This window comes from Scardinius erythrophthalmus, assembly GCF_964197995.2.
Source record: "Scardinius erythrophthalmus genome assembly, chromosome: 17".
NCBI lineage: Eukaryota > Metazoa > Chordata > Actinopteri > Cypriniformes > Leuciscidae > Scardinius > Scardinius erythrophthalmus.
The window spans coordinates 8,641,733-8,660,353 of NC_138237.1; the positions used below are offsets into that span (position 1 = coordinate 8,641,733).

Consider the following 18,621-nt stretch of genomic DNA (forward strand, 5'->3'; position numbering starts at 1 on the left):
TACGAATATTTATTGTAGTTCTCAAATTTACATTTACGTGCTCTCGAGTTTTGCTACTGATTTACCTTCATATTTTTATGCAAAGTCAAATCTTGCATGTTTTTTGATGAATCAAATTTAAAGAAATGAACACCACTGGACCTTAATTAGGCAGATGGCATTTGATTGAGGTCCATGGAACCTAAAAATAATCAGACAGCCGGGAATTTTGTTTTATTTGTTTTAATGACTATATTAATGCTGTGCTTTGAAATCACATAGGTTTAAATATAGGCATTAACATAAAGCATTTACATTCTCTATACAAACAGACAAACTTTGCCTTGGTCAACAAGGCTTTATGTAACATTCATAACACACACTGAACACAGTCCAGGCAGTATATTACACCCCTTTCTCTCAGGGCCATTCAAATGTCTTTCCATTTGTATTCAGTATAAAATATGCAGCTCTTGTCCAAGCGATTCGAGCCAACTGGCTGGAACTACGAACTATTAGTTCTCCTAATGGCACTTCACATATTAAATACTTTAAACCTAGATGAAGGTGGTTTTAGAAACAAGACCAATGCAAAACAAAAAGCAGATTCTAGATTACCCCTTTTTTAAATCAATATAGTCAACATGAAATCAAAATTCACCCTTTTTACTTAATATGCTTAGTGCACTGTATTGTGCAAGATTCATCAAATGTGCACTACTGTTCAAAAGCATGTGGTTTTTGAAAGAAGTCTCTTCTGCTCATCAAGCCTGCCTTTCAAAAAAGAAAAAACTCGTACTGATCGTCATCTTTTGAACAGTAGTGTAAGTGCTTATAGTCTTTTATCAAAATGCAACAACTTTCTCTGCCGTTAAAATGTTTTTCTATTTCGCCTGTTTCAACGAGTTCACATTACAGTTTTTCTCAGTCGCTTTGGTGCATTTCTCACATCACTATTTACATTTGCACAACAGTTAGTTCAACCTCCACAACATTTAGTCATTTGTGCACATCATAGTAGCAGTTTCTCATTCCTTCAAACAAATTGCAAATGCTTTTGGACATGCATCTATTGCTTTCATACAACTCTCTGCTCTTTTATAACATTATCATTTGCTTATGTCATGTCAGTCAAAATGAACTATACTTGTGAATGCTGAATAGTCATTCCATATAAAACTAATAGTCCTCATTTCATTGCTTGAGTCATCACATACAAAAATGTTGAACTAGTTGTCAAAATCTGTCAAGCAAATTTTACACATTTTTTTAAATCTTTTTTTTTCTGAAAATGTCTCCTAAATTGAACAATTTCTCTCAGGCGAATCTCAGCTTTCACTGATGAGGAACGTCTGGATGTGCATGAATGATTACAGTACTATGTATGCTGTATGTTCAGTTCCAATATGTACTGCAATATTGTGTACAGTTGTGCACAGCTCTACCTAAAGGGAGTTTATGTTTGTTGTAAATAAGGGTGTATTTTTTCTTTTGCACGATGCTGTGAACAAATTAGAATTGCAAAGAGCATATGCAGTACAAATGTGAAACATACATATTCAGTGTCTTGTACTCAGTTACCTCACTAAATACAGTAATGTGTAACTTTACTGTATTTTTCAAATGGGTGTGCAAATAGTATATAGTGCTGTCTTGAGCATTTTCAGGTAGTGTCACCAAGATCTGACTTTTTTGCATTGGAAAACATTTACAGAGTAAACTTTCATAATGAAAACATGACAACGCCATTTGACTATCTTTGTTCATTAACAATGGTGTCAGGACTTTTCATCTTGATGACACTGACACTTTCATTGACATAAATACTTGCTTTTGAGGAATGAGCTATCCATTTTGAGCAAGTGACACGCTTTTGCAGGATATCAACTAGGTTTTGCAGTTTGTACTAATTGTTTTGAGAACTGCATTAACTGTTGTGCAAATGTAAATAGTGATGTGAGAAATGCACCAAAGTGAGCGAGAAAAACTGTAAACATCCTGTTTCACTTGGAAAGACACAGGATTGCAGAATCTAAATAGGTTGCGCATCTCATGTTGACTTTATGTAGAGATGCTAAGCGCATGTCCTTTGCGCCCAAGAAAGTAGCGTTTGGTTCCGACAGTCCTGGACATGAGCACGAAGAGAAACGGATCCATAGCGCTATGCAGGCAACACAGACACACAGACACACTGAAGTAGATGTAGAAACTCTCTGTAGTGCTAACAGACAGCAGGACGTAATGCAAAAAATGAAAACAGCTGCTTGGGCCGAAGCAAATGACAAAGATTATGAAGTTTAACGTGCTAGCTCTGATGTAAAGAGCCCAGTCTCGATGTGAGCGGTTCAGGTGCCAGACGATGGAAGTGTAACTTGCTACTGTCACCACTAGGGGAAGGAAAAAACCTACACAGGTGAGGCCAAGGTTATAATAGACAAGCCACTGGTAGTAATATATGTTTTCTGGAAGAACATCGTGGCATGTGATTATTCCAAGATGTGTGATGTGGTAGCTTTGTTGCACTAGGAATTCCGGGAGAAGGGCAATAATAAATACAATCCAGACGGTTAAGCAACCACAGGTGCTGAACGTGCGTTTTGGAAAACTCTTATAGAGAAAAGGATGAACCACGGCAATGTAGCGCTTGACACTAATGAACGCTAGTGTGAAAGCTGAGCAGTAGAGGTTGCCGTAAAAACAGGCGGTCGTGATACGGCAGGCGGTTTCACCGAAAATCCAATGGTTCCCACTGAGATGATAGTGGGTCTTCAGCAACAGGCTGAACAACAGCAGCAAGTCGGACAATGCTAAGCTACAGTACAAAATCGCAGATGAAATTAATCTCACTTTGGTTCCAACGGCAACCAAAATGGCGATATTGGCGGGAATGCCGACGACGATGGCTATGATGTAGACGGCTGGGATGAAGCACTTGCTCAGAGGACCTCGCAGGTACTCTGCCGTGTTGTTGCTGCGTAACTCCACTTCCACAGACGGGGCGACACATGCTTGCGGGTCTGTTGTTTGATTAGGAGGAAGAGGGAGGTTAACTGGGTTCGCGATTCCTGTAAAAAACCTTGGGTTGGCAATGGCAGTGATGTTTCGTTTGTTCTTCCTGGCCCTCTTTCCTGCAATTAGACATATAGAAGAGTTAGTAATAGTACATCTCCTCGTTTTATAGATAGATAGATAGATAGATAGATAGATAGATAGATAGATAGATAGATAGATAGATAGATAGATAGATAGATAGATAGATAGATAGATAGATAGATAGATAGATAGATAGATAGACAATATTTTTTTTATTCTTACAGTTGATTACAGTTTATCATGTAATAGTGTCAGTTGGAGAAGATTTATCCTCCACTTCTACAATATGGTGTTCCTCAGGGCTCCCTGTTGGGACCTATTTTGTTTTCAATTTATATGTTAACTCTTGAACCCATAATCATATACAATCGAAACATCATATAAATTTCCTCTGCTATGCAGATGATTTACAGTTATATTTATCACTGTGATCCAATGATCTGAGAAGCTTAGATGTCCTCCAAGCATGCTTAGCAGATATAAAAAAATTGGATGACTTGTGATTTTCTGCAATTCAATACTGATAAAACTGAAGTAGTGATAATAGGTCAGGGCTATAATAAAAGTGTAATGATTCATGTCTCTGTTCCTCTGTCTTGTCCCGTGTTTAGCAGTTCCCTGTTAGGTTTCTGATTAACCACGCCCCCTTGTTATCTTGTTTAGCTTGTTTGCCTGTGTATTTAAGCCCTGTGTCTAGTCTTAGTCTTTGTGAGTTCTTGTTATTGTATTTTGGCTGTTTGGTTCCTGTGTCCTGTTTCCCTAGTCTGAGTTTGTCTAGTTTTGTGTTTATTTAATAAAGTTTGCTGCACGTGGATCCTGCTTCCTCATATCATTCAACCCCATCGTAACAGAAAGTCAGATCAAGTTAGTTCGTGATAGCATGTTCCCCAATATTCGGCAGGTAGTTAAAAACTTGGGTGTTTATTTTGACACCAATTAAAATTGTGAATATCATGTTAAGAAATACGTGTTTCCTATACTTGTTTTTATCAGTTAAGAAATATTTCCAAGGTGAGACAGATTTTAAGTTTTAAAGACACAAAGAAACTTATTAATGCTTTTGTTAATCATCTCATCTGGATTATTGCAATGTCCCGTTTTTTACTTTAAAGCAACACATTTTATCACAGCTTCAGTTACAAAATGCTGCTACTAAAGATAATTGACACAAACTAGATCTTTTAATCCTATTACTCCAAATTTAGCCTTATTACATTGGCTACCAATTCCTTTTTGGATATTTTTTAAGATATTATTATTGACATAAGCACTACATGGTTTGGCGTCTAAGTATTTAGTGGACCTTTCAAGACCTTAGGAAACTGTTAGATGTCTCAGATCTTCTAGTCATGGATTGTTGGCTTTTCCAAGATCCAGATATAAAACAAAAGATGACAGAGATTCAGCAGTGGCTCCAATGTTATGGAATAGCCTCCCAATGGATATTAGATCTGCGCAATCTGTGTCTGTTTTTAAGTCTCAAAAACGTATTTGTATAGACTTGCTTTTATTACTTTGTGAAGTATTTTGTGTGTTGTGGATCCTTTGGTTTATGTAGTATTTCTATTTTGTGTTTGTTTTATTATTTTGTAGGCTAAAGCTATTCATGTATTTTTACTTTTTTACTTGATTGTATATTTTCTAATACAATCTATATATTATAAAAATATATATATAATATTAAATAAAACTTCTCAAATGTTCTTCTCTGTAGTTGATAGAATGTTTATAGATTATTTCGGAAAGAAAAAAAGAAAAGAAAAATTCTACTAAAAACACAAAAATTCTTGTGTACAATTCTACAGCACTTCTACCATTTGAGCAATTTGTTATGGTTTTGGATTTTTACAGTAAATCGAAATCGAACGTTTTCTCGTTCATCACACACATGTAGACTAATGGATTGTTTGAAGTGAATCAAAACTAAACGGTTTCCAACAAATTGATTTGCTGATTTGCTTACCTTTAGCCTGGATCGCGTTCAGAAGAATGAATGTGATCAAAACGAAAAGAAAAACTTTCCCCATGACTGAGAAAGATGTCCAATTTTGTAAATTAAAAACGAGCGAATTCTCAACACGGTTTGACTGTGTGTGGAATGCAAACGAAGCTAGACACGAGAGAGCTTCGTGGACTGTGAGTCTGTGTCTCTCTCTCTCTCTCTCTCTCTCTCTCTCTCTCTCAGCGGTGTCGTTCCATTCCGATGACATCATCTCCGTCCCCACTAGTCTTTGATATTTTGTTGTTTTGAGGTACTTCATTTTCTCAAACTATTTTTCACTATCCAACAAGTCTTAAAGGGATAGTTAAACAGTTAAGTCTTAAAGGGATAGTTCACCCAAAAATGAAAATTAGCCCATTATTTACTCACCCTCAAGCCATCCTAATATGACATTCTTCTTTCAGACGAATACAATCAGAGTTATATAAAAAATGTCATGGCTCTTCCAAGCTTTATAATGGCAGTGATCGGCTGTATGTTTTTTGTCCATCAAAGCGCATCCATCCATGATAAAAGTGCTCCACACGGCTCTGAGGGGTTAATAAAGGCCTTCTGAAATGAAGCGATACGTTTGTGTAAGAAAGATATCCATATTTAAAACTTTATCGACTAAAATAACTAAAATACGACTAAAATAAAAGAGAAATGTCGGAGGAGCTTGAGTTTGTTGCCCAGCCCTGTGTGTTTGAACCGCGAGAGGCTTCAAAGCTTACGCTACTCCTACATCCTACGTCACACATCGTCAAGTGTTACTCTTTTGGTGTAAGTCGACTTGAGTATTGTTGCCGGAAGCTAGTTATTTTAGTCGATAAAGTTTTAAATATGGATATTTTTCTTACACAAATGCATCACTTCACTTCAGAAGGCCTTTATTAACCCACCAGAGCCATGTGGAGCACTTTTATCATGGATGGATGCGCTTTGATGGACTTCAAAAAAAATATACAGCCATTCACTGCCATTATAAGGCTTGGAAGAGCCAGGACATTTTTTAATATAACTCCGATTGTATTCGTCTGAAAGAAGAATGTCATATTCACCTAGGATGGCGTGAGGGTGAGTAAATCATGGGCTAATTTTAATTTTTGGGTGAACTAACCCTTTAAATGGGATATTTATTTATTTATTTATTTATTTATAGAATTAGATTAATTATTGCTTACTTGGTAGCAAGATGTGACTTAAACAAAAAAATCTTGTATTTCTAAAAGTTAAAAGACCTGTTGGTCTAACAGAACAATTTTAGCCTATTTAATGGATTCAAGCTAAGATCTTGTTCTACCACAGATTGTGTGGGAAGGAAAGGGCTGACAGTAAGAGATAACACAAGAATAGAGGTCACAGTTCTGATCCTTCCCCTACAGATGACCAGAGATCCAGAAGACAAATGAAAAGACATTTGATTCGAACATCTGTTTTCACTTTCCATAAATGTATTATTTTCCTGTGGTTATGGGTTACTGTGACGCAGTTGTATAGAGCAGATCAAATATGTATAAAGGTGAAAAACACATGAGAGTGATGATTTCCTGTTTCCTACAAAAGACCAACTCTGCATGTAGATGTGACTTCAGTAATTCTCCAAAACATGCATTGTTGCACACCAACACATATCCGCATGCACACACACACACACACACACACACACACACACACACACACACACACACACACACACACACACACACAAACACAAACACAAACACACTCGTTGGGTTTCCATGTTTTATGAGGACTTTACATTGTACAAACTGTATATTCTACTTCCTTACACTAACCCTACTCCTAAACCAACCCATCACAGAAAACTTTCTGCATTTTTACATTTTCAAAAAATATCACTTATGATTTATAAGCTGTTTTCATAAGTTCACCAAAAAAATGTCCCCACAAGAACAAGGATATCAGATATTGCATTCATCTTCTATAAGATATTTTATCCCCATAACGTAGGGTTTACAGTACCAGCACACACACACAGACACACCCACACACACACACACACACACACACACAATTTAATTATAGCCCCCTTATCATGCAGGTCAGAGATCTCAACTTCCTCTTAAAAAGTTCTCAACTGGTTTGGCTTCAAGACCAAATCAAAAATGTCCTAAAAGCAAACATATTATATGATATTACACCAATAATGCACCAAAAAGAGTTTGATTTGACGCACAACATTTGACGTCAACAAAAAAAGACATGGGATGCATTTTCTACTCTCTTGTTAAGTTGATTATATATTTAGCTATCCTACTTGTATACATGATTTTTATTTATTTGCATTTGTTTCTAAAAAAAAAAACATGTGCTTCAACTATCTGGGATTATATATTTTGTTTCTGAAACTGCTGTGATTGTATCAAAGTGACTGTTATTCAGTAAAGGTGAAAGGTGTCACTGTTTCCTGCATAGGCGTGAGGAGATACAGAATGACTAACACACATCTCCTGCTGTGAGCGAGCTGCGTGAAACTCATGCAAACGACCCGCTAAACATCCTGCTGTCAAGAACAAACATTCAGAGAGACAGCCTACGGATCTGTTACGTCAGTGACTCTCTCTGACTGTGAGACCAGAACACAGATGTCTTCCTTTCTAACAGTAACTCAGAAACAGCCATGGAAAATTAGTGCCTGGGAGGATCATTTCTCAAAAATACGGGACAAAAAAGAAACTGACACTAACATGTCAGGACTTCCGAAGGGTCACGGGGTAAACTGGTATTCATACATATATTATTGCACACACAGCATGAACAGACATGCATAGAGGTGATGCATTTAACAGGACAGTGCAAAAATTCCCTAAGTGGAAATTTCTGAAGTTTGGGATTCTCAAACAGACTTACTGAGAGGATTCACAGTGACAGATTCCTCTCCTTCAGCCTAGAATCAACTGACATGTTACTAACATATTGCTAATGCGATTTCTTTTTAATATTTCAAATGGTTATGAAATGTATTAGTATAAATATTTGTATGAAATATTAGTTTTATGTTTTCATGTAATTCAAGTAATATAAATTATTTATAATAATATATTATTATATCTTTATTCAGGGTTATTTAATATGCAAATGGATGGAATTATTATGAGTCATGAAAAATGAAAAGTGAAACCAGAATTGAAGCTTTACTGTAACATATGGAACCTTGTTTCCACCTTTGAATAAAACATAAAAAGGTTATTGCAACTTTATATCTTGCAATTCTGACTTTATTACTCACAATTGCGACTTTATATCTCACAATTCTGAGGAAAAAAGTCAGAATTGTCAGATTAAAAAGTCGCAATTATCTTTTATATTGTTTTATTCAGTGGCGGAAACAAGCTTCTATCTTGGTATCTAAATATGTTTTTACTTTTTTTATTTTAGGATGACCTTTTTTTACAGTATGTACTCTAGTGCATAATTCACATCATGAGCTTATAAAATCATTTTGAAGTGAGTTTTATGTACTTCTTGCATGACTTAAAATCAGTGCTTAAAAGTGCTACTGGCAGGCGAACACACAAACTCAGCTTGTAAATGTGTTTTCAGAGTTAATGACTGTCTAAACCAGGAGAGAACTGTAATAAAGCGCAGACACTCAAGAGACCGTAACTCTGGATACAAAACCCAAACAAAACTGAGCTGCAACACTAACGACAGCAGCTAAGCTCCATGATTCATTGACCATGTTCGATTAGTTATTACATTTTTGACATTTCTGAAATGTTGCTTTCTCATGAAAAAAGAAACACGTGGCGTCATCCCTCAGAGGACTTCAGCGTGTCCAATATTAGATATTTTTCCAGACACAAAGGAGAGGTAGGTAAAGCTTTGTTTGTACTTTAAATATAGACAGAGCAAGTGTTCATGTTCTTGTCTGTCTCAGGTGAACTGCTGTGTGTTCTCGCCTGACTGTCAGATTCTGCTCAGCTGCTGTGATGATGGCAGACTGTACCTGTGGAACGCCACCAGCGCAGAACACCTGGCCACAGTCAGCGGACACTCAGGTGCATTAAAAGAGTGCTATAATGCCCTTTTCATGTCCCCAGGGTGTGTATCTGAAGTTTTAGCTCAAAATACCCCACAGATATTTTTATATAGCATGTTAAAATTGTCACTATTTGAGGGTGAGCAAAAACTCACCGGTTTGTGTCTGTTCCTTTAAATGCAAATGAGCTGCTGCTCCCGTCACAGAGGGCGGAGCTTCAACAGCTCGTGTCCTTTTACCTCACACAGACACGCACTGAAAATTTCAAAAACTTTTATGCTTTTACTTTTAAAGCCTTTTATGTTCAAACCGGAGTCAGACAATGATGGAGAGACTCAAGAAGAAGTGACAACATGTAGACAACATTTCTGAATGGTTAGTTGATGAATTTATGTAGCTGATGTGTAGTTATCTTCTAGTCATTAATTAGCATTTTCTGTCTTGATAATCTATATATCGTGTTCAGGGGGCGGGGTTTATGTAAATTCTAGAGTTGGTGATGTAATTAACCCGGGAGGAATGTCGTGTAGTCCGTACCAGCCGTTTGTTGTAGTCCTTAAAAAGGTATTTCTTTAAAAGAAAATATCTCCCTTTGCTTTGAACTTTGAGCATTGTAACTTTGAAGATTTATGCTCAAACAGAAACATTACACACTAACTAAAGAAAAGTGAAATCATAATCAACCACCCCTTTAAAGGGATAGTTCACCCAAAAATGAAAATTCTGTCATTAATTAATCTCCCTCATGTTGTTCCAAACCTGTAAGACTTTCGTTCATCTTTGGAAGACAAATGAAGATCTTTTTGATGAAATGTGGGATATTTCTGTGCCTCCATTGGCAGCTACGCAACTACCACTTTGACGCTTCAAAAATTTCATAAAGAGATCATAAAACCAATCCATATGAATTGAACGCAAGTCACGGGTTTGGAACGACATGAGTTTGCTCTATGAACGCAGTAATAAGCATTTAAAAAAACTGGGTTTACAATGAGATGACATTAATCTACTCACCCCTCAAACAAGAGAATTTAAAAGTGTAAAAGCATTAACAAATTACTACAACAGACCATGAATAACCCCAAAAAGCTTGAATTCGGACAAACTTCTTCAACCCTGTTTATACACTCACCTAAAGGATTATTAGGAACACCATACTAATACTGTGTTTGACCCCCTTTCGCCTTCAGAACTGCCTTAATTCTACGTGGCACTGATTCAACAAGGTGCTGAAAGCATTCTTTAGAAATGTTGGCCCATATTGATAGGATAGCATCTTGCAGTTAAAGGATATTTGTGGGATGCACATCCAGGGCACGAAGCTCCCGTTCCACCACATCCCAAAGATGCTCTATTGGGTTGAGATCTGGTGACTGTGGGGGCCATTTTAGTACAGTGAACTCATTGTCATGTTCAAGAAACCAATTTGAAATGATTTGAGCTTTGTGACATGGTGCATTATCCTGCTGGAAGTAGCCATCAGAGGATGGGTACATGGTGGTCATAAAGGGATGGACATGGTCAGAAACAATGCTCAGGTAGGCCATGGCATTTAAACGATGCCCAATTGGCACTAACGGGCCTAAAGTGTGCCAAGAAAACATCCCCCACACCATTACACCACCACCACCAGCCTGCACAGTGGTAACAAGGCATGATGGATCCATGTTCTCATTACGCCAAATTCTGACTCTACCATCTGAATGTCTCAACAGAAATCAAGACTCATCAGACCAGGCAACATTTTTCCAGTCTTCAACTGTCCAATTTTGGTGAGCTCGTGCAATTTGTAGCCTCTTTTTCCTATTTGTAGTGGAGAGGAGTGGTACCCGGTGGGGTCTTCTGCTGTTGTAGCCCATCCGCCTCATGGTTGTGCGTGTTGTGGCTTCACAAATGCTTTGCTGCATACCTCGGTTGTAACGAGTGGTTATTTCAGTCAAAGTTGCTCTTCTATCAGCTTGAATCAGTCGGCCCATTCTCCTCTGACCTCTAGCATCAACAAGGCATTTTCACCCACAGGACTGCCGCATACTGGATGTTTTTCCCTTTTCATACCATCCTTTGTAAACCCTAGAAATGGTTGTGCGTAAAAATCCTAGCAACTGAGCAGATTGTGAAATACTCAGACCGGCCCGTCTGGCACCAACAACCATGCCACGCTCAAAATTGCTTAAATCACCTTTCTTTCCCATTCTGACATTCAGTTTGGAGTTCAGGAGATTGTCTTGACCAGGACCACACCCCTAAATGCATTGAAGCAACTGCCATGTGATTGGTTGATTAGATAATTGCATTAATTAGAAATTGAACAGGTGTTCCTAATAATCCTTTAGGTGAGTGTATGTTGTCACAAAAAGTTAAACTTTTTAAATTACCTGTGAAAAATATGAATTAAATAAAATAGCCTATCCTCAAAAAAATATTATAGAGTAATAAAGAGTAAAATGTTCTGCTAATAAAACCCTGCTATCTAAACTCGTATATATACATATAAATATATATATATGTTGTAGCGTTCTCAGGCAAGGACGAGACGTTTTCAATATAACAAAGGGTGTTTATTAAAGGCTGTTGTCGGCCACAGCCCACGCCGTACACACCCGTCTTTTCAGAGAACCGCACTTTAACCAGCGAGACGCCCTCTCCCCTATAGCCTCCGTTTCATTTCCGAGGGGTGGAGCCTTGTTCCATATTGAACTTGAACATCGAATCACATTGACTCACATAAAATGAATAAAGTACAACATTAACATTAAATGCTCCTTATTTGTAACAGAACAGCATTTTGAACACGTTACACTATATATACATATACATACATATATATATATATATATATATATATATATATATATATATATATACAGTATAGCTATATAGTGCCATTCATTGATGAAGTGTAGATTTGCTAGCAGGGTTTTATTAGCAGAACTCAAAAACACAGAGAAAAGACAAATCCAAGGCCAGAGCAAATCCAGAGAAACAGGAAAAAGATAAAAAAAGAGAGAAAGAAAATGTACAAAACACTTGGATATGCAAGAGTGCAAGATATAGCCCTATACATAAGTAACGAGTCCATCCAGTGGTGCTGTGGGTATGACAAATTTCTAATATTTTCTTTGTTTATTTCTTTGTTTTTAAAAAATAAACCCGCAGGTCCAGTGAAATCGTGTGTTTTCTCGACGGATGGTCAGCTGTTCGCGAGCGCGTCCCACGACTGTACCGTCAGAATCTGGTGCAGCTCGAGCACTAAATGCACACACATACTGACAGGTGTGTTTACGTTCATAATGAACTCAAATAGGCCAGATTCTTCGCTTCATCAGCAGCAGCAAAAATATCATTATAGTTATCAGCCCTTTTCTGCTTTATAATCACCTTTAGATGAATATAGCCTACTACAGCCGTAGTTTGAGCCGAAATGTGCTGGAGTTGTTGTTCTGAACCTCAGGTCACACGCGGAGTGTGGAGACGGTGAGCTTCAGTCCGGACGGCCAGTGGCTGCTGTCGGGTGGATGGGACAACAGGGCGCTGATCTGGAGAGTTCAGGTGAGAAAACAACACTTCTATTGCTAGCTCAGGAACTAATGTCTAAAACAAGCATGCGCTTCCCTTTTTTATACATACAGAAATACAAAAGAGGGACAAATGTATTTAACCAAAACAAACACTTCGCTTTTTTAAAATCATACTTCAAGAGACACCTCTTCCTAAAATATAAAGGCACATTATATATTTTCATGTATAAATTGCCATTTATGTAATGTGAGAAAAATGTTAGGTGCATAATATTATACTTTGTCTATTATATTTATTTTTTATGTTAATATTACATTATAGGCCTACTTTATATTATATTTTATATCATTATTATACTTTGTCTATTATAAATATTTTTATTTTTATGTTAATATATATATATATATAATATATATATAGTATACTTTATATATTATTTTCTTTTCTATGTTAATATTATATTATACTTTTTGTCAATAATTTATCATACTTTAAATTATATTATACTTTGTCTATATTATTTTCATATGATATGATATTCTAAATTATACTTTGTTAATATTATATTTACTTGATATTATATTTTATTTTATATTATACTTTGTATATTATATATTTTTCATTATAATGTTAATATTTACGGTGGCCAAGAGAGCTCAACGCACAGCAACGGAAGAAAACACATGCACATAGAAAAAACACGTGTAAATAGAAAAAACACGTGTAAATAGAAAAAACACGTGTAAATAGAAAAACACGTGTAAATAGAAAAAACACGTGCAAATAGAAAAAACACGTGCAAATAGAAAAAACACGTGTAAATAGAAAAAACACGTGCAAATAGAAAAAACACGTGCAAATAGAAAAAACACGTGTAAATAGAAAAACACGTGTAAATAGAAAAAACACGTGCAAATAGAAAAAACACGTGTAAATAGAAAAAACACGTGTAAATAGAAAAAACATGTGTAAATAGAAAAACACGTGTAAATAGAAAAAACACGTGCAAATAGAAAAAACACGTGCAAATAGAAAAAACACGTGTAAATAGAAAAACACGTGCAAATAGAAAAAACACGTGTAAATAGAAAAACACGTGCAAATAGAAAAAACACGTGTAAATAGAAAAACACGTGTAAATAGAAAAAACACGTGTAAATAGAAAAACACGTGTAAATAGAAAAAACACGTGCAAATAGAAAAAACACGTGCAAATAGAAAAAACACGTGTAAATAGAAAAAACACGTGCAAATAGAAAAAACACGTGCAAATAGAAAAAACACGTGTAAATAGAAAAACATGTGTAAATAGAAAAAACACGTGCAAATAGAAAAAACACGTGTAAATAGAAAAAACACGTGTAAATAGAAAAACACGTGTAAATAGAAAAAACACGTGCAAATAGAAAAAACACGTGTAAATAGAAAAACACGTGTAAATAGAAAAAACACGTGCAAATAGAAAAAACACGTGTAAATAGAAAAAACACGTGTAAATAGAAAAACACGTGCAAATAGAAAAAACACGTGCAAATAGAAAAAACACGTGTAAATAGAAAAAACACGTGTAAATAGAAAAACACGTGTAAATAGAAAAAACACATGCACATAGAAAAAACACGTGTAAATAGAAAAAACACGTGTAAATAGAAAAAACACGTGTAAATAGAAAAACACGTGTAAATAGAAAAAACACGTGCAAATAGAAAAAACACGTGCAAATAGAAAAAACACGTGTTAATAGAAAAAACACGTGCAAATAGAAAAAACACGTGCAAATAGAAAAAACACGTGTAAATAGAAAAACACGTGTAAATAGAAAAAACACGTGCAAATAGAAAAAACACGTGTAAATAGAAAAAACACGTGTAAATAGAAAAAACATGTGTAAATAGAAAAACACGTGTAAATAGAAAAAACACGTGCAAATAGAAAAAACACGTGCAAATAGAAAAAACACGTGTAAATAGAAAAACACGTGCAAATAGAAAAAACACGTGTAAATAGAAAAACACGTGCAAATAGAAAAAACACGTGTAAATAGAAAAACACGTGTAAATAGAAAAAACACGTGTAAATAGAAAAACACGTGTAAATAGAAAAAACACGTGCAAATAGAAAAAACACGTGCAAATAGAAAAAACACGTGTAAATAGAAAAAACACGTGCAAATAGAAAAAACACGTGCAAATAGAAAAAACACGTGTAAATAGAAAAACATGTGTAAATAGAAAAAACACGTGCAAATAGAAAAAACACGTGTAAATAGAAAAAACACGTGTAAATAGAAAAACACGTGTAAATAGAAAAAACACGTGCAAATAGAAAAAACACGTGTAAATAGAAAAACACGTGTAAATAGAAAAAACACGTGCAAATAGAAAAAACACGTGTAAATAGAAAAAACATGTGTAAATAGAAAAACACGTGTAAATAGAAAAAACACGTGCAAATAGAAAAAACACGTGCAAATAGAAAAAACACGTGTAAATAGAAAAACACGTGCAAATAGAAAAAACACGTGTAAATAGAAAAACACGTGCAAATAGAAAAAACACGTGCAAATAGAAAAATGCAAATTGTGTGTTTTTTTCTATTTGCATGTGTTTTCTTCAGTTGCAGCGCGTTGAGCTCTCTCGGCCACCGTGATAATTATAATACGTTATATATTATATTATATTATATTATATTATATTATATTATATTATATTATATTATATTATATTATATTATATTATATTATATTATATTATATTATATTATATGCTTTGTTAATATTGTATTATTCTTTGTTAATATTATATATTTTTATGTTAATATTATATTATATTTGATATTATACTTATACTTTTGTCAATTATATATTATTTAAATGTTTATGTTATTATTACACTATACTTTGTTTATTATATATTTATTTATTATATATTATATTATATTATATTATACTTTGTCTATTAGGCTACATATATTTTTTCATTTGTTTAATTATTTTTTAAAAGATTTTTATCTTATAACTGCCTTAAAGTTATAACTTAACTTAAACTAAGTTAAAATGATCATTATATTTAATAATTCCTTTAATATCTATATGATTTATTTTATTTTATTTTAAAAATATAAAAAAACCATCAAAATGTATACAACAAAAAAATCTGATTTGTTATTCAAATAAAATATTTTAGAATATAATAAAATAAATGGTTAAAATCATGATTTCTGACAAAGAAAATAATACCAAATGTAGTAAGTCTAAAAATATTATTCAGTTAATATCATAACATTTAAAAAAAAATACTTTGTATGATGTTTTTCCCTCTGGGAATTTAAAACCCCTCACTTTCATTATCTGTATAGCCTAGCATTAAGATGGTGTGGGATGAGCATTATGATGAAGTGTTACTTACGGTTAACGGGTTGTTTCAGATCACTAACCCTAAACATGAATTAAGGACAGAGCTGTTGGACTCTCCTGTGTAGTGACAGGTGTTTCTGAGAATCTAATGTTTGGTGTTTCAGTGTGGTGAGATGTTTGAGGAGTTGTGGGGTCACACTGCAGCTGTCCAGAGCAGCGTCTTCTCCTCAGACTCGCAGTGTGTGGTATGACTCTCACACTCTCTCTGTGTCGCTTGTTTTGAGCCGTTCAGGACGAGCTGCGTCACCTCTTCGTTCTTTCTCTTCGCCACAGGCCACGGGCTCCTGGGATCGGTCCGTGAGAGTGTGGAAACTTCATGACGGAAAGGATGTCGTGACATTACAGGGGCATCTGGGAAATGTGGCCTGTCTTTGTTTCTCTATTACTGGGATGCTGGTGAGCAGATTTGTTGTTGAGAGTGAGCTTTGGTATTTGATTCAGGATAAACGGGACATTTAACAGTTTGTGAAAACGAATTGTTTCCTTGCACTTAATTTCATGCTTATTTTTCCCATACAAACTCTCAGAGGAACGGGTTCTGTCAGACGCCTCACCCATCATGGGATCGTTTTATGGATTTAGTTTTAATTAGGCTAATTCATTTTGTTTTAATCCATTTTTAATTGCAATTATATTTTATGAAGTATAGCAGCCTGTAAACATACTTCATCTCTAGAAAAAATGAAATAGCCCATTAACATTAAAGTATTATGCAATAATTTGAGACATTTCTCCTTATATAGAACTTTTTAGTCAAATGAGTCACAATTTAACCTTTTTTTTCAAAGTGCACTCTTAAAAATGAAGGTTATTAATTGGCGTTGATGGTTCATTTAAGAACTTTTGACATCCATGGAACCATTCCATTCCATAAAAGGTTCTTTATGGAAAATGTTCTTCACAGTAAGAAAAAAAAAGAACTGAAAGGCTCTTTGGGGAACCAAACATGGTTCTTCAATGGCATTGAAAACCGTCTTTGGGAAGTGTTAATTTTAAGTGCGTACAATTAAAACGGCCTATAAAAGCCCCATAAATTAAGTTCAATGTGTGGAATTCTTGTCCTCTTCCTATAAAACAATCACATGTTTGGTGAAGACTACTTGGAGTAGTAACTTGGAGTAGTTACTACATTAACTACTATTCAAACGATTGGGGTTGGTGAGATTTTTTTCACCAACCCTGCATTTGTTTGATCAAAAATACAGTAAAAACAATAAAATTCTGAAAGATTATTCCAAGTATATTTGAATATATGTTTAAATGTAATTTATTCCTGTTATCAAAGCTGAATTTTCAGCATCATTACTCCAGTCTTCAGTGTCACATGATCCTTCAGAAATCATTCTAATATGATGATTCGATGCTCAAGAAACATTTCTGGTTATTATCAATGTTGAAAACTGTTGTGCTGCTGCTTATTTTTGTGAAAACTGATTCATTTTTCTTCAGGATTCTTTGATGAATAGAAAGTTCAAAAGAACAGCATTTATTTGAAATGGAAATCTTTTGTAACATGATTTATTTATGTATAGCATGTGTGTGTTCTAGGCCTCAGGCTCATGGGACGGGACGGTGCGCGTGTGGTTGCCGAAGCGTCCTGCGTGTCTGTTTGTGTTGGGAGGTTGTGAGCGTGTGTGGGTCAGGAGTCTGGCCTTCTCCAGAGACGGACGGGTTTTAGCATCCGCCGCTGAAGGCGACACGGTAAAACAAACACACACTCATTCACACACACACAGCTTGATTTTGACACGTCTCTTCGTCAGGTGAGGATCTGGGATACGACCACTGGAGCTTGTGTGAAGAGGCTGCAGGTGATCCAGAACCTTTGACTGCTCATGTTTAGCATTATGACGACATCACAAAGCCTCATACTGTGTGTGTGTGTGTGTGTGTGTGTGTGTGTGTGTGTGTGTTTCAGGGTCATAAGGACTCAGCGTTCGGATGTGTGTTCAGTCCCGGCGGGGAGCTTCTCGTCTGCGGATCTGAGCAACTGGATGAAGAAAACAGCTCAGACTCAGAGGAGAGAAGTGAGAGATGGACGAGTTTAAACAGAGAACAGGACGATAAAGATGACGGCGATACCAACAGATTTTTAACATAAGAGCTTGTCCATTTGTAACTTGAGCGCGCAAGGCTTCTGATTCTGAGACTTTCCATTCATTTTCTGCTTTAGGTAAATTACTTGACGAATAGTAGAGTGCAGTACACTGTAAAACTATTTTAACAGTACTGACCAAAGTGTTTATGATTATGATAATACATTTAAATTAAAATAACAAATACAGTTTGCATAAAAAAATATAAAATTGCATATTTTACATATATATTATTTTTTTATTATCATGTTTCTGTTCTAAAATAATTTATTTTTTACAGAAAATAAAAATTATTTTCTGTAAAAAGAAATAGAAAAAAAATCACAAACCTTTACAATTAAAAATATCTTTAAAAAGGATTTGTAAAAAAATATTAATAAATAACTGAATCATCTTGTGTTTTGTCATAATAAAATAAAAGCAGATTACAAGACCATTTTTTTTCTGCAATCTAAATCACTTAAACACACCTTGCAAATATGATTTTCAAAGTAAAAGCTTCTTTTGAGGATTTGAAGGCAAGATTAGCTAC

The 18,621-nt window shown here is 35.1% G+C and overlaps 2 protein-coding genes across 2 annotated transcripts; one reads left to right on the plus strand and one right to left on the minus strand.

Annotated features, from left to right (window-relative positions):
• Positions 1-224: 224 nt before the first annotated feature.
• On the minus strand, positions 225-5,368 carry LOC308705088 (proteinase-activated receptor 3). Its single transcript, XM_081389922.1, has 2 exons — positions 5,036-5,368; positions 225-3,107 (listed from the first exon to the last, which is right to left on the minus strand). The coding sequence occupies exons 1-2, from the start codon at positions 5,331-5,333 to the stop codon at positions 2,041-2,043; spliced, it is 1,365 nt and encodes a 454-aa protein (XP_081246048.1). The 5' UTR covers positions 5,334-5,368; the 3' UTR covers positions 225-2,040.
• A 3,426-nt stretch (positions 5,369-8,794) lies between these two features.
• wdr38 (WD repeat domain 38) lies at positions 8,795-18,094 on the plus strand (the record flags this gene model as incomplete). Its single annotated transcript, XM_081391417.1, has 9 exons — positions 8,795-8,890; positions 8,958-9,078; positions 12,216-12,332; positions 12,511-12,608; positions 16,098-16,178; positions 16,267-16,389; positions 17,542-17,694; positions 17,757-17,804; positions 17,912-18,094. 9 exons carry the CDS (start codon positions 8,795-8,797, stop codon positions 18,092-18,094), a joined length of 1,020 nt encoding a protein of 339 aa, XP_081247543.1.
• Between the last annotated feature and the right edge of the window lie 527 nt (positions 18,095-18,621).

Coding starts and splice junctions, on each gene's coding strand:
- LOC308705088 (XM_081389922.1), bottom strand. CDS start 5,333: ATGAAGTACCTCAAAACAACAAAATATCAAAGACTAGTGGGGACGGAG. Junction 3,108..5,035: donor GAACGCGATCCAGGCTAAAG/GTAAGCAAATCA, acceptor GTCTAATTGCAG/GAAAGAGGGCCAGGAAGAAC.